This window comes from Aspergillus steynii (assembly GCF_002849105.1).
Source record: "Aspergillus steynii IBT 23096 chromosome Unknown P170scaffold_5, whole genome shotgun sequence".
In the NCBI taxonomy this organism is placed as follows: domain Eukaryota; kingdom Fungi; phylum Ascomycota; class Eurotiomycetes; order Eurotiales; family Aspergillaceae; genus Aspergillus; species Aspergillus steynii.
In genome coordinates, this window is record NW_020194402.1 from 657,029 (window position 1) to 672,443 (window position 15,415).

Below are 15,415 nucleotides of genomic sequence, written 5' to 3' on the forward strand. Positions count from 1 at the left end.
AATTACGCACGCGAGTAGTTCCCAGAGGCGTTCCTTACAGAAGGAAGGGCAAAGGTTAAATCCGGAAATTGCAAGTCGAGGAACATCTGTGGACAGACTTGAGGCACTAGAGGCGCGAAATAGAAATCTAGAGAGGGAGATGGAGCATTCGCGTAACGATATGGCCAAAGGCTAGATATCAAGGTCTGATCAAACTTCCTGCTGCGGATGTAAATAAGAAAAAGCCCTCCGAAGAACACCCAGCAGACTCAGGTCATCCTTGGTGGACCGTAAAGCCGTTCCATTGACGTCACTGCTATCCTTAATGTAAGAAAGCAGCAGCTTCGCATACGAGGCAGCTGTTGCTGCCGCATATTTCTGAAACCGCTTGTTCTTGTGGCTGTCCGCGTAATCGCATATGCCTCTGATGACCAGACAAGGTAGAGTGTTCACGACACCGGCGGCTTCCATCTCGAAGCAAAGAACGTCCTTCTCTGAGCTCCATTTATCACGCAATTTTGCGTCTTTCATGACGCTGTTCCCCGATGCAATGAGTCCGTAGTGTATTCGCGGGTGGTGATCTGACCGGCTTGTTCGCGAAATAACATAGGCAGCGCTGCAAGAATCACATGTGGTGTGTTCAGAATTGTGTACGTACAGGCTAAAAAATAAACGATCATTTTCTGGCCCCGGGTGTTGATACTCCTTTCGGAGTGCCGCAATATCTTCGATGTATTCCTGTAGCGGAGCCTTGGGGAGATGGGGATCGGACTTCAAATTGCTGAGTGCAGTCCTGACTAGTCGCGGAGGAGGCTGGAGAAACCCATTCTGTTCGAAGACGCCACTTTCAAGCGCCTTGCCCATGTCGTATTGGATAACACCGGGACTTATACCAATGGGCCTGCTCACCACGACGTCACCGAGACGAATATCGTTTCTGGATGACGGCACACCACCACCAATACCCACCAGCAGACAGAACTTCACCAACGGAAAGCTTCTCTTCAAATTTGATGCAACATCCGCTGCAGAGTTAGTGCCGTATTCACCATCTGGTAGACACGCAGCAACGACGTTGTGGCGTCCTATACTTCCGAGCGCGTAGTGGTTCGAATCGGCAGCAGACAGAGGAAGGTCAGGATGGGTTTGATCGAATAAAGCGCGAACAGCGAAGAGCTCCAAGGGCAGTGCGCAGACAATGCCGACAGCGTAATGTTCACTCCTGAGAGATTCCAACTTCCACTTGGTGTACGATCTGACAAGGGGTTTTGGTCGTGCAGACTCGGTTTGGACAGATGAGGTGGCAGTGGTGCCTATCGAAGAGGCCGGTGTGCTTGACAGTTTGGTGTAATCACTCTCAGACGTAACATACAGCGTGTTTCTCGTTTCAGGTCGACCGTCATAACTCGAGGAAAGGTAGTCTTCCTCATTGACCTCGATATCGTCTCTCTCGGGGTCTCCTGTATCCCTCCATCGCCACCGGAAATTTCGATTATATCCGAAGACAACCGCTCCGTTCTGAGCCAAGTCAATGGGGTCATTACCTTTCTCCTGGGTACCTGACAGTGTGACAGGCAGGATCACTTGTACCATGTCGGTATGCTCTGGGTTTGCCCCTGTGCATCCGCAGGACTCAAAAGCCATTTCCGGTTTGTGCCACACTAGGTTTTCGCTGAGCCGAATCGGATTCGTTCCCAAATCACCAGTATATTCTAGAGCCATCTGCAAATCTGGTATCCCGGTAGCCAGATAGTATTGATCCCTAGGAAGCGAGGCCCAGTAAGGACAGGAAACATTTGATGGTTCCAGCATCTCACCAAACCCACGGCCTAGAAGATTAATTGCATGTATTGACCGCGTAAAGTCAACCCATGCCTTTCCTTTTGGGGCAATGCTCGCTAGTCGGGGGCGTAGTGGATCTGATTCAGTGGCAAGGTCATGGAAATCCCAGCCTTCAAGATGCGCTCGAGGAATGGACTTGGAGATATATCCACTGCAATCTGGCCCGATAGCATGTATCTGATGATCAAAGATCTGCTCAAGAATGTTCGAAAAATGCTTGACTCGGTCTTCAAACGTAACGTGCTCATCTTCATCCTCATATATTGTCAGGGCCCGGTTAGTGCGGTCCAAAAGCACTGCAATGGCGGATTCAGGACTGCGCGTGGAATGCGCTGGCCCCTCTTTCAGGCTCTCCCATCGGAAAAGGCACTCTGAGCTAAATGGACCTGTACTATCATGCACTATGGAGGCACGCACAAGATGCAGAAGGGCGCTTCCTCCATTTATCAGCCATCCTCGTTTTGCCTCTTCGTCCCAGAGAACCACGGACTTCTGGATGATCCATTTGAGTTTCTTCACGTATCCAGCTCGAGAAACATGAAAAGGGGTGTCCTTGTACCCGACCAAGAAGGGCTCGCCGCCTGTAATCATCTGCCCGCTGGAGATAGATGCCCGGTTAAGAATACCATTTTCGCGTGGCCTGGGGAGCCGAGAGCTTGATACTTTATACTCTGCATCTCGTGTTCCTGGGAGAAAGGGTCAGTTGACGAAAGTTCTTAGTGCATAAAACATACCAGCAAGATACTTTGCATCTGAGCACCATCCAAGAATGTGACGTTCCTGTGATAACCGTCCCGCTATCAGGCCTTCCACAGGGGTGACAGTGCTATCGAGGTATGATATTCGATCACCATTTTTGTTGTGCACCAAATGCCACACAATGACCCCATTGTGTTTCTCAGTGGGAACAAGCATGGCAGAGAAGCCTTTGATGAATAGGCCTCCCAGAAATGTGTTGACGTAATTCGCTTGCACCAGACTAGCCATCATTGGAAGGGGGATCTCAAGGCCATTTGCAGCGCCGACTTCAGGTCGCCGGGGTATTGGGTAACCTTCAACCACAACGCAGTTCCGGAAGAGATCGTGCCAACAATCCCCATTGGCTTTCGGAGAAACTGCTTGTTCTTTCATTGCGAATGAAATCTCTGCACTGGCCTCTGCGGCGTATTTTCGCTTTTTGTTCTGGGATTTATCATGGATCAACTGGAAGTTTCCTACCCGAGGCTGACAGTATACAAGCTGATCGGGATTCGGCGAGGAGCGAAGAGCAGAACCAAGCCAGGAGAGCTGCTCTCCGATCTCGGCAACTGAGCAAACAGGACCCTTGACTTTGACTATAATTTTGCTCGTCATAGACGACTGAAACCAGGCAACAAGTCTTGTGCCATCTGGTAGAGTACCTGGAGTCCCAAGTAGCGGTCAGCACAATGGAATATAATCTTCAAAATTGGCCTGAGATAGCGTACATGTTTCTCTGTTCTTTGCTTCAAACTTGAGCAGGGCTTGGAGGAGTTTTAGAACCTCTCCAGCCGACGATGGCCATGTCTGATGCAGATATTGTGAGCAAGTCAATGCCTGAGCTGCTTCGCGGGAGCCTGTGAGTGTGATGGCCAATGGGAGTGCTTTGAAATGCTCTTCATTGTATTCCTGATCTTCAAGGAATGTCTTCAAGTCCCAGTTCATAGTGTATGTCATCTTATAGGGTAGAGCCGACTCTCGTCTGCTGAAGTGAGGCCGCGAAAGTAGGCTTTGCGTAATCGCGCTACCAATTTCTGTCATGACATCTGGGCTGGATGGTGCGAGAAGAGAGTGCCTTTGAAGATCACTCAGAAGCCACTCGTAAGCGGGATTTCCGATAATGCACTCGCGGTATTTTTGCAATCCGGGCATCGCAGCATTGAGAGTCTCATCGGTCTCTATCTCTGGATGCTTCGGGGATTCATCTCCACTATCGGGAAATATATTGGACTCTTCAATTGGCTCACTCCATGCTTCGTCATCATCATGCTTATTCCAGAGTTCCATTTTATCTTCTAAAGCCATATTGTCCCCCGCCCTAGACTCTGGGGCTGTGGATGAATCATCCAGTGACTCGGTCATGAACGCATCGGCAATGTCTCTTTTTTTATCTATTGTCAGCAACACCGCACAGTTGTGTTTCAAAAGGGCTAAGCCATTTACTCACTGTCTATACTTCCTAATAAACGCAGTCACGTTTCGATGGACCTGTTGGGACGACTCCGCCGACGAAAGCCTCAATGAAAATGTTTTCAGGCAATCAGGCATGGCCACTGCAACACGTCTCATACATGACGAGTCAATTCGAAAGGATGAAGTTTTTTCGAGGATCTCACGAACGAGCTCATCGATATAAACGTTTTTGCTTAAGCCCTTCACGGTGAAATTATCAGAATAAACGGTATTTAGATCCTCTATATCCGAGAATGGAGATGTTTGAGTGTTCAAAATCGAGTCTTGCTGCGTAGAAAAAACTCGATCGGACACATATCGTGACTCGGTTGTTATTGTTGCTTCAAGTTGGTGTTCTTTAGAAGATCTTTCCGTGGGCATGAATTGCTTTTGAGCTTGTGAAATGGCCGAGCTATGGTCACTTGCATCCGCAGTGATCTGATGCCGAGAATCTTCTATTTGCGGTTGATCGCCAATTCCTAGTAGGGCTTCCTTTTCGCTGCGATTGCCTGAGTTCTCATTCTGCACCAAACCAGTAACTGCGTCTAAAGCCTGTATCGTAGCTGTCTGGGAAGCGACCTGGGAATTAAAATCAGACAAGCTGTTCCAATTTTTGAGTAGATGGAAAACTGTACCTTTTCTACTCCATCAGGACAGATCATATGATATGCTTCATCGAGAAAGTCCTTGGCCGACAGGTGGCCAAAATTTATGGTGCGGCCTTGGAGCGTCACAAAAGGGTCACAACGCCCCAAAGCCTCTGTCAAAGCCTTCTCATCGACTACGACGTCTTCAGATAAGTTGATACAAGACGCTAACTCCTCCAGTGTGATATGATGGGAAGCGATGGTTGTGATTCTTAGGATAGACTTGCAGAGCTCGGAATCGTCGGATTCAATGATTTGTTCCAATATCTGCGCATAAATCGCTTCAAGGCTTTGCGCAAACCCGTCCAAAGTCTTCTCAACAAGCGGTTCTGGGACACTAGTGAGCATTTTACAAGTCATAGCTACCCAAAGGAAGGTTTTATTTGCATTTGACATCAAGTAATCCTGGACAGTATCCTTTAGTTGGGGGCTGTAGTTATTCTTTTTTGCCAAAACGTCTGTTTTCTGTTCAATGTACGAGGAGATATCAGCTGATGGAGTGTCGCTTTTCAATTCAATGGAAATTATCTTTGTCGTGTCATCGAGGTCATCCATAATGCTGAGATGGTTGCGGCTAGAGACAATCCATTTAACGTGCGGATAAGCTGATGACTTTTGGATGAGGTGAAGCAGTCGGGGCAGGTCTTTGGTGCATTCGTCAAGTGCATCAATGATCAAATAAGTGCTTCGCAGGTCCTTGAGTATATCGGTGAAAGCTCTGAGTAATGCGAACCACGCATTCTCCCTCTCAAAGGAACTGTTGCCGATATGGGTGATGAGGGAAGGATGCTTTTGAACCAGCATATATGTAAGCCCTCGCAGAACTGCCGTCGCATTATTAGCGCGAGTTTCCAACGCTTGACAGAAAAAGAACGAAATGTTGGTGTTATTCATGGTCGCCTTTAGTTCATCGATAATTCCACAGACCAGCGGTGTCTTGCCCATGCCGGGGTCTCCTCGAATCCAAAGAATATGGGCTTTTTGGCTATCTTTCCATTGCCTAACGGCCGGATCTTCAAGGAAACGGCGAGGTGAATGTTTCAAGAGATCCCCTTGAGCAGCCTGGATGTCATGTTTCTGCAATTCGGGATCGATTGCACGTAGGCTCTCCAGACACTGGCGGTCATGATCGCTCATAACATACGAAGCTCTTCGAAGATTAGTCGTGGTCAATAAATGACATGATAATTGGACCGACACACGTTGGATCTGACTCCTGCTCATTTCCCTCCCCAGAAGGGATTTGACGCTGTTTTGCTCGTCCTGCCAGTATCAGGGCTCTAACTCTTCTTCTCAAGGATTCTCTTCTCCAGAATTCGCTTTCCATGGTGTAGTCCTTTGCACAGTAGTAAATGTCGCAACTGTTTTCGTTCACAAGCGCATGTACGGAATGTGAAGGGGAGGAAACCGAACCGAAATAAATGCACCGCCCCTGGGCGGGGTGCGGCTGAACTGGGCGCTTGGAGTGCATAATCCAATCACATACAACATGCATCCTGGCGAGTCGCGGTCAGTCACTGATGCATATTCAAGTTCTGACACGCTCATCTGGTAGGAGCTCGTCGAATGTCAGAAAGCCTCGGCCGGTGTCAGACTTTGATGGGTGGATCTCTTAGTAACGACTGCTTAATTCAATAGATACCAGACCAGGTATTGTGAACTTCCCATTATGCCAAAAGGATTCGGCCCTTGTTTGTAGGAGAAATTTGTAGTTCGTATACTAGTGATCTAACTGGATCAAATGATGGGGGTATGAAAGGCGTGAATAGTATGCTTTATATTTATACTATAGCGACTATCTTCAAGAGTTGAAAGTTATAATACTGATCAAAATGCATTACCGACTCCAAACTACTTGAGCAAATCACTTCAGTTGACTATATCACAGTATAATAATCCAAGCTAGGAAGTAACAAATCCTCACTCCGGCATCAACGGCGACTTGAACGTCCTCCCGAGCGCCTCATTCAGATCCCTTGTACCCAGCGGCTTCGATGAATTCTTGGCCCTCCTACGTTTCTGCACCCCTTTCGACGGTGACTCATCCAGCACAGAATATCTCTCCATTTCACGCCTTGTGCGCAGAAGGGGCTCAGTGCCTGGAATTTGCCCCGGTGGTAAGTTTCCCGTTGGTGTGGTAACTGACTCCTCAACAATCAAGAAATCATTCTCCAGGATTGGCGGCGCACTCTTGGGGGTTTGTGCTGCTGGAAGTCTCTTCTTCGGCGTCTTGACTATTTCATCTTGGGAGGCCTGGCTCGGTTCGGTGAGAAGATCATCGACAATCATAGATATGGGCTTGCTGTAGGTCCAGAAATAAGTGGAACCAACTGTTATCAGCTCCAAGATTCTGAGGATGCTCGCCAAGAAGATTATTCGAGGTACCGGAATGAATGACGTTAGGAAAGATGTGACAGTCAGGAAAAAGATCAGATGAAAATAAATACTCGGAAAATCGGGAGGAGTCAGCATGTTGTACCGAAAATGGTCCCATGAGGTCGGTTCCGTCCAGGTTTTCCACCCCACTTGAAGGCACTTCTGACAGGTGATGGGTTCATTGTTATCTCTCGTACAGTGAATATCGAGACACTTGAAGTAATGGTCCATCCTCTGCTCGAAAGTGGCGAGTCTGGCGGTCCAAAACGGCAGAAGCTTGCCATCGCTATCATATGGCTCGCAACTCCTAAGCCACTTGGCCCAGAATTCAAGAATCTCACGGGCCTTGTTCTTGTCACCGCGGAACCATTCCCGGTGGTCCGTCTTGCATTGACACTCATGTTGGTGTCTCATGTAGTATAACTGCTCATGGGTGATCAGCTCGAGGCGTATATAACCACGGAGTGGACGTTGTGGGAACGGTTTGCTGTGCCATTCCCCTTGAAGACCGCACTTTTTGATCTGCTGCTTCTCACGTTGCTTCACCCCGCCTTTTTGTGCACTCCCGATTTTGAATGGGGAGATTGTACCACTGCTGGTGTCTTCAAGCAAGTATGCATGTCCGATATTGTGTTTTTCGGTTTTATCGAACCCTTGCTTGAGGACACTACTCATCCTCTCGATCGCGTCGTAGGTATTTTTCGGGGGCAATGGCGACTTTTTGTTTTTCTTGACCCTGGGAGTTTGGTGCGGTGTTTCTGGGTCGGCCAAAGATTGTTGAATGAAAGCCAGTTCATCGGGTTCGGCTTGAGTTGGAGTTCCGGTGAACTGTTCGGTATGGGTCTGCTGGAAATGGTCTCGTAATGGTGAATAGTGCTCATCTTGCGAGTCTTCGTCCACCGGGGTCAATTCTTGTTCTATCACGCGGCTTAATTGGCGTGCCATGTCCGACCTGGTTTCTGTTTCCTGGAAGGCAGTTCGCCTTTTTGCTTTCCTCCCCGACGGAGAAGGGCTGGTCTCGACCGTTCCAACGGTCTCAGCCCTTCTGAGGTCGATCTCTATGGGGAGAGAATGTTCGCTGGACCCATGGTCGCCGAGTTCATCATCCACAGAATCGTCATACACCGGCTCACCATGTGTCGGATCATGGGAGACTTTGTTCTGAGCCTCCGTCATCGAAGATGGGGTCTGGTGAGACTTTGGGACATCCTTTCCGAAATGTCGTTTTGGGGTGTGCTTCGCGGACCGAACTCTCCCCATCTTAGTAGTCGAACAACAAATTGCAGTAGGAAATGCAGGACAAAAAGAGACAATACAAAAAACAAAGGGAAGAAAAGAAAAATAAGAAAAGAAAAGGTATATAAACAGTTGACACACACGAAAAGAACTACTCAAATGAGAAAAAAGCCCGTTCAAACCAACAGGCCAGTCGATAGGCGAAAAACTTACTGAACGAAGAATCAACCCCCAAGAACGCCAGTCCCGACCACATATATATACCAGGTCCACCGTCTAGTACGACCCATGTCCTCCAGACTACCACCCACCTAGACCAGGGTATTATGTAGCAGCCTTCCTCGAGGCCTGTAATCTTTGCAGACCCCTGCAAAAGCGCCTGCCAGTTCAGCCGCTGCACAGCCTCGCGAAACAGACGCTGTAGAACCACGGGATAAGGAGGAATTCGTAGCGAATGATTATCCCGACCGTTAATCTGCTGAACTCGGGGCTGTATCTTTCATAGGTCGAGCTGGACTGCCCTGCGTCGAAGCCTGCAGTGGTTCCAGGAACGTTGCATCGGTCGTGGTCATAGGAGACAAGGGCGTTGTTGTGTTCAGCACACCTATCTGCATGGTGGGCGTTTATAATTGTGCAGATGTCTTCTGTTCCTCCTGCCAAGAGGAAAGGGAAGGTTCGCTAGTAAGAGGGGAAATGGGTGGCTGGCTCGGTGTAAAGTACGATGAATTGGAGAAGGGGGAGTTCTGAATTGCACCTGACACACAGTTTGTTGGATGGACATGGTTTGCAGCGCTAGTGCGGCGCGGACAATTATCTGTCACAGGCTGTGCAGTGCGAGAGGCGTTGGCGCAATAGCTGCAGTGATCAGCATATTGATGGTCAGTATCATAAGAATGATTTGTCCCTTTGAGTGGATGGTTAGAGGAGATTGCCAGGTAGTATGCAGGGAGGACAAGACCCCATGTATTGCACAGAGAAATGAGCAAATGCAAGCTGCTCACTGGGTTGCACCTCAGGCACCAGGTGTTTTGCTGCCTATCTGCGAGGCAGTATAGTGGTGAGTTAGGAGGGGAAAGTAAGCGCTATGCATGCGAGATGACTGCGGCAATCTGATTAGGGTCGGATGATTGACTGATTATATATCTTGGACAGGGGTATGTGTGCCAGTAATAATTGCTGGTATTGTAGAAGCACCGATTGCATTGAATGTTTGTAGATACGTATACATCAATATATAGAGCTAAATATTGATGGAATTTCCAGGTTAAAGCAGGGTCGAGGATGCAGAAGATAGAAGAGAAATAGAGAGGGGAGAACGGAGAGAAGAGACAAGAAATCAAAACTACTTTACTATGGACAAGGATTATAAATTAAAAGCCGGACCCTGTTTTCATACAAGAAGGTCCTATAGCTCAGTCGGTTAGAGCGTGGTGCTAATAACGCCAAGGTCGCGAGTTCGACCCTCGTTGGGACCATTTCTTTTTGTTTTTGTCCGTCACTCTAAGTCTGTCTGGACTTGTTCTTTTGTTTATTCCGCCCGTCGCATTCCACGGCTGAGCTATCCATCCCTGAAACATATTTACGGAGGTACAATACCCGCCCGACACTCTACTCCCAATACGAAGTTCAACAAAAGCATCACGAAAAGGAAGGCCTGGAAGAATGGACTCCAAACCGCAAATGGATATCAATAACGCAGCACACCCATTACACATAACCAACCTCGTCCCCATCTCCCTCCACTTCCAACTCCAACACACCCAAAGACACGACGCTATGCCATGCACGCCCGCATCACATGTATTGCCGCTCGCTAGTATACCCAGCCCAAACAAATCCCAACCAGCCGCGACGCATCCAGATCGTAACTGTGCCCATCAATCAAGGACAGGTATACCCGCCTGCTACCATCGAAACCTCATTAGCATATGTTTCACACATCCTATTACTTATCACAACCAACGAATACGAATAGGAGTAGGAATAGGAATCTCACCCTCAGCATCCCATCCCATCCCATCTACCCCAACCCATCTATCCCTCACATCACCGTACAAATACAACAATCGCACTCCTCATCACCGCAATCGCACCCGAAGCACGGCTTCTGAACGCTCTTGATCGGCTTCTTGATGGACGAGCCGGAGGCGGACGACGGGAGGGTGAAGTTGACGGGGGAGGAGAACGAGGAGGAGCCCATTTTGGATTTTAATGAATGCTTCTTTCGATGGGGATCTCGCTGGGGGATTTGGTTGGATGGTTGAGTCTTCTTCGCGGGAAAGAAAATAGATAGGTTGCTAGCGTTGCGGATGGAAAAGTAGGTAGGAGGCAGAGGTAGCCGGTCGGAAAAGGATGAGGTCACGGTTGAGTATGTATGACAGATCCAGGCGCAGGAAGAAGGAAGAGGGCGGACACGAGGGAGGAATGAATAAATACAGGAACCGTTAGGCTGATGGAAAGTGAGGCAGAAAGGTTCCGAAGAAGTCGGTCTGGGGAAGAGAAAGCGGAAAGCCAGACGACGTCAGAGGCCGCGGGTCAAGGCACTCAGGCACTAAAAATAACGGCAGGTGGAGATCTCAGCCACGGCGGTGTCGTGGCTCAACCTGCAGCGTCGGGTCCGATTTAAGGCCGTCTTGAATGATTTACAACATACGCATATCATGGATCAAATAACTGAAATCATAAATCAAATGTGCACAGTAGAAACTATGTACAACTTTTGTTCTGTTCATAAATCATCCCATACATCCCTTTTCTATCATATCGCGCACTTCGCAAGGGAGCTGGACCTTCCATGCGCGCCGGGGTATCGTCTAAGAGTTATCCGTAATTCCTTCCTGTTTTTGAAAACAATCCAATCTATCCGTGCATTATCATTTTACTTTTGTGTCGTCAAGCCATTATTTACCCGCGGGTAAGCTGCAATTTACAGCTGCTCAGCCCAGGGAGCAGCGCCGGGCTGCATCTGGTTCAGCCACTTGACGAGCTCGGTGAGCTCAGCACGGCGCTCGTCCTCAAGCTGGTCCTGATCGCCGCAGAGCACGGACTGGAAGATGGGCAGGAACTGGGGAGTAAGCTCCCGGACGGTGGGGTCCTCGGCCTTGTACAGCTGGCAGATCATGTGGTACAAGGGGTCGTTCTCCTCGTAGTCGTTCTTGAGGGGCAGGAGAGCCAGAAGAGCGGGGAGGACCTCCTTGAGAGGGATGCTCTCACGGTGACGCAAGATCATGCGGCTGATACAGCCAGTGGCATTGTCCTGGAGACGGGAGACGTTCTGGTTGAGACACGACTCAAGGCGGCTGAGGATGGTGGGGTACTCCCGCACAATCTCGGCGTCAGCGTTGGAGTGCTCGACGAGACGACCAACGGCGTAGGCAGCGTTGGACTTGGTCTGGGGATCCTCATCACCCAGGCGGTGGACCAGAAGCTTGAGGAAGCCAGGGGTGAACTGAGTCGAAGCAGCACCCATACCGTTGATGCACTCGGCGAGAACACCGACGGCGGTGGCACGCTCAAGGGACTCGGAGCTGCCAGCGTAGCGGAGGATGGTCTTCTCGAAGACCTTCCACAGCTCGGCGAAGCTCTGGCCGAGGGCGGCAGCCATGCCGGAGACAACATCGAGACCGGTGTCGACGACAACCCAGTCGAACTCGGAAGTCTCCTCACCGGCCTCGAGGGTCTCCTCCTCGGGAGCGAACTCAACCTGGCAAGGGTGCTGCTTGGTGATGATATCGGTGATCATCTGGATGACGTTGTGCAGAGTGGTCTCGTTGGCGATGAGAGAGGGGCCGCAGTAGCGGAGGTTCTCAGCCATGTTGCGGTTGATGTCGGCCACAGTAGCCCTAGGTGTTCATCTGGTTAGTAATCCGGAGGATCAAAACAATCAAAAACACGAAGGCATGAAGAATTTTCTCAGGTATAGATAGATCGTCGTTCGCATCAACCACGTTTTTTACGTGTCTGAGTGAGCTGGGTAAAACGAGTGTGTTCATCATTGGAAATGGACCCGCATTGAGGAATTTTGAGTTCTCCAAGGCTTGTCTAGCAAAATCAAACAGAAAAATATCAAATACGTACCGATCATCTTCCTCGGTCCACATCTTGACGGTGGCAGTCATGAGGATTTCACCAAACTTCTTGACCTCCTTAGCAGGCTCGACCTGGAGAGGCAGACCGGGCTGCCACTTGCCCATCTGGCCGTTCTCCTCAGCGTAGGCGTACAGCATGGCGTAGGAGCGGTGCAGAGTGCTGATGGTGCTCTTGCGCACACCCTCGTAAGGGTGCTCGGCGAGGGGCAGAACCGCCTCGACGGTCTTCTCGAAGTAGGGCAGGTAGACAGACTTGGTGTGGGTGACCAAGTCACCAATGACCTCCACGGCAATCTCCTTCTCGAGGGACAAGGGGGTCGTGGCGGTGATGTCATCCCAGGCGTCCTCATCCTCCTCGTCGACATCGACGTCCTCGATGCCGCCGTCCTCGCCGACGGGCTCGTCGTCGTCAGCACTTGCGACCTTAACCTTGCGGCCGGCGATGGTCACCTCCTGACCGACAAGGTCCTTAGCAGCCTCACCCAGGGAGACGTCAAGGTCGTCCTCATCCTGCTCAAGGCAGTCGAAGAGACCCTTGACAACACCGCTGAGGAAGGGGCCGAAGTGCTCGGCATACACCTTGGCCATAGCACCCCAGAAGATGTAGGTGCTCTCCTTCAGACGGGAGTGACCAAGGTGCAGAGCCTCTTCGGTAGCACGCATGAGAGGCTCAACGTAGGGCTGGTAGCGCTCAGGTCCAGCAGCACTGGCCATCTCGCCCATAGCGTCGGTGACGCTGGCGCGCAGGTCCAGCTCCTCCTCGCTGTCCTTAACAGTGGCGAACTCCTGCAGCAGGTGCATTGAGTCGTCAAAGAAGGGCAGGAAAGAGTCACCGGCGGAGGCGGCAACGGAGCCGAGAGCACCGGCAGCCAGACCCTTGATTCTGAAGTCGGGGTGCTGGAAGAGCTTGTGCAGGATAGGAACCAATTCACCTTGGTAGGGAGCGACATCCTTCTCATCGAGACCGTCAACGACGGAATCAATGGCGCTGATGCCGGCCTTCATGATGTCGACGGTCGGACCGTCCTCCTCACCCTTGTACTCCTGCATGGCGCTGGCCAAGTTCTTGAAGAGCAAAGGCATGAGCTTTTCGTGCTCCTGGCTCAGGTCCTCAGCGAGATCCTCGGCCAAGCGAGCCACGGCATGCAGAGATGCCTGGCGGACCTTGGGCTCGGGATCAGCGAGCAGCTGCAGAACCATGGGGAAGATCTCCCGCATCTGGGTGCTGATGAAGTCGGGAGCGCCCTCGACACACATTCCAAGGGCCATGATACCGGCCCGACGGTAGTCGGGGTCGTTGTTGTTGAAGTACTGGCCCAAGGAGTGGAGAAGGGGGACGACAACCTGGCTGGGAGGCAGACTCTGGGCGAGCATATCGAGCAGACCCAGAGCGGACCGGGCAGGGGTGATGTCATCATCACTGGCGGAAACGTCGCCCAGCTCGGTGACGATGTGCAGAGCAGTACGGGTGAGCTGCTCACCGATACGCATGCCCTGAACCTTGAGCTTGCGGTACTGCACACACTGCATCAGGAAGCTGATGGCCTGGGTACGGGTGTCCTCATCGGCCTGGGTGTTGGCAGCGATTTCGTTCATGAAGACGACCAGGTCCTTGAGGTGGACGGTCATGAGGGCGGGGTCACATCCCAGAAGGGTCTGGAAGACCTCGAAACCCTGCATGACACGGTCCTCCTGGCTCTGGTCGATAGCCTCCTTGAGCACGGCAACCATAGAAGGCAGGATCTCCTGGAAAGCCCGCACGGGGCCCATGTCCTCCTCGGAGTCAAGGTGCATGGCAAGCTTGCTCAGGGCAAGCAGGGTGTTGGTGCGGACTTCCTCGCTCTCAGCGTCGCGAATGGTCTTGCTGAACAGGTTGAACAGATCCTGGAACTTCTCCTCGAAGCCCTCTCCGAGCGTCTCGAGAATAGTGAACAGAATGTAGATGGCGACGGCACGCTCGTCCTTGTTACCGCTGTTGCCAGCCTGCACCAGGAAGTTGGGCAGGTCAGCCCACTCGCCGTCGTTCAGGTCAACGCGGGCGACGGCCGAGATGACGCGAGCGATCGAGTGGCGGACAAGGGAAGAACCCTCGCCCATGGTGGAACGAAGCAGCTGCTCACGGATCTGAGGCTTCTGGGCGGCGGGGATCGACACCCAGTGCTTGTTCACCAACGAACGACCCTCGACAGCGGCGAGCTGTCGCAGGTTGGGGTCCTCATGGCTGGTCGCGATCTGGATCAAGAAAACGAGGGATTCAGCCTTGTTGTAAAACTCGCGCTGAAGGACACCGGTGGCTTCCTTAACGTTTCCCTGGGCGGCTGAGACATTCGACGTTAGCACAAGACCCCAGCCATCATTGATAGGCAAGTGTATTCCTCACCCAGGAAACTCAGGAAACTCACGATTCAGGACGATCTGAAGCTGCGTCAAAAACTTCTGCTGATCCATGATTGCAAGAATTCTATGAATCCAATCCCCAAATGATTAAAAAGGCAGAAAGAAAATTCTGCAACGTGGGGTTGTTCCCAGGCCCTCACTGAATAAACAGAGGCTCCTGTACTCGATTGAATGAGCTGTCTGCACCAAGACAGGCAGCCCAAGGGTATCAAAAAACAAAAGAAAGAGATAAAACAGGAAAGAAAAAAGGAAGGAAGGATGAGAAGGAGAGGAAGAGGAGGAGGGGGGAGGGAGGAAGAAAAGGAAGAAGAAGTGGAGGGGGAGAGAAAAAAAAAATTTAGGGGTTTTTTTTGTCTTCGAGAATCCGCTTTTTTTTTTTTTTTTTTTTCTTCTGGAGTTAGCGCGGCAGACCATCACGTGCGGTCGCTGCCCAACCGCGACTCCGCGATTCTCTCCCTTGTATCCACAGTCAACAGTCGCGCACACTGAATAATGCACGGCGTAACGTTGCAGGTGGCATGTTAGGGCTGCTCTATGCCCTTCTGGGTACAGTATTCAATTGATCTCTCTCAATATCTTTCATCCATTCATATGATCTCGGTAAACGGTGAGATCCGAGTTGGCAGAGCTAAAGTGACTTGTACGCTGTAGTACTCCTGT

The 15,415-nt window shown here is 50.8% G+C and overlaps 5 protein-coding genes and 1 non-coding gene across 6 annotated transcripts; 1 reads left to right on the plus strand and 5 right to left on the minus strand.

The window, feature by feature from the left end:
* Window positions 1-48: 48 nt before the first annotated feature.
* P170DRAFT_385589 (Pfs domain protein) lies at window positions 49-4,254 on the minus strand. The gene is made up of 4 exons (XM_024845732.1): window positions 4,007-4,254; window positions 3,288-3,940; window positions 2,556-3,221; window positions 49-2,507 (listed from the first exon to the last, which is right to left on the minus strand). The coding sequence occupies exons 1-4, from the start codon at window positions 4,126-4,128 to the stop codon at window positions 190-192; spliced, it is 3,759 nt and encodes a 1,252-aa protein (XP_024703016.1). The 5' UTR covers window positions 4,129-4,254; the 3' UTR covers window positions 49-189.
* Window positions 4,255-4,863: 609 nt separating this feature from the next.
* P170DRAFT_385593 (uncharacterized protein) lies at window positions 4,864-6,028 on the minus strand (the record flags this gene model as incomplete). The annotated part of the gene is made up of 2 exons (XM_024845733.1): window positions 5,861-6,028; window positions 4,864-5,808 (listed from the first exon to the last, which is right to left on the minus strand). Coding segments are annotated over exons 1-2 (1,068 nt in total), but the record flags the coding sequence as incomplete, so codon positions are not given.
* Window positions 6,029-6,578: 550 nt separating this feature from the next.
* Window positions 6,579-8,294, minus strand: P170DRAFT_426941 (uncharacterized protein; the record flags this gene model as incomplete). The annotated part of the gene is made up of 1 exon (XM_024847746.1): window positions 6,579-8,294. One exon carries the CDS (start codon window positions 8,292-8,294, stop codon window positions 6,579-6,581), a length of 1,716 nt encoding a protein of 571 aa, XP_024703018.1.
* Window positions 8,295-9,671: 1,377 nt separating this feature from the next.
* P170DRAFT_t120 lies at window positions 9,672-9,745 on the plus strand. The gene has a single exon. It is a non-coding gene; the product is annotated as a tRNA-Ile (tRNA).
* A 383-nt stretch (window positions 9,746-10,128) lies between these two features.
* On the minus strand, window positions 10,129-10,596 carry P170DRAFT_196040 (uncharacterized protein). The gene is made up of 2 exons (XM_024842735.1): window positions 10,230-10,596; window positions 10,129-10,171 (listed from the first exon to the last, which is right to left on the minus strand). Exon 1 carries the CDS (start codon window positions 10,468-10,470, stop codon window positions 10,312-10,314), a length of 159 nt encoding a protein of 52 aa, XP_024703019.1. The 5' UTR covers window positions 10,471-10,596; the 3' UTR covers window positions 10,129-10,171; window positions 10,230-10,311.
* A 347-nt stretch (window positions 10,597-10,943) lies between these two features.
* On the minus strand, window positions 10,944-14,806 carry P170DRAFT_385594 (putative importin beta-4 subunit; the record flags this gene model as incomplete). Its single annotated transcript, XM_024845734.1, has 3 exons — window positions 10,944-12,112; window positions 12,348-14,676; window positions 14,761-14,806. The coding sequence occupies 3 exons, from the start codon at window positions 14,804-14,806 to the stop codon at window positions 11,197-11,199; spliced, it is 3,291 nt and encodes a 1,096-aa protein (XP_024703020.1). The 3' UTR covers window positions 10,944-11,196.
* Window positions 14,807-15,415: the final 609 nt, after the last annotated feature.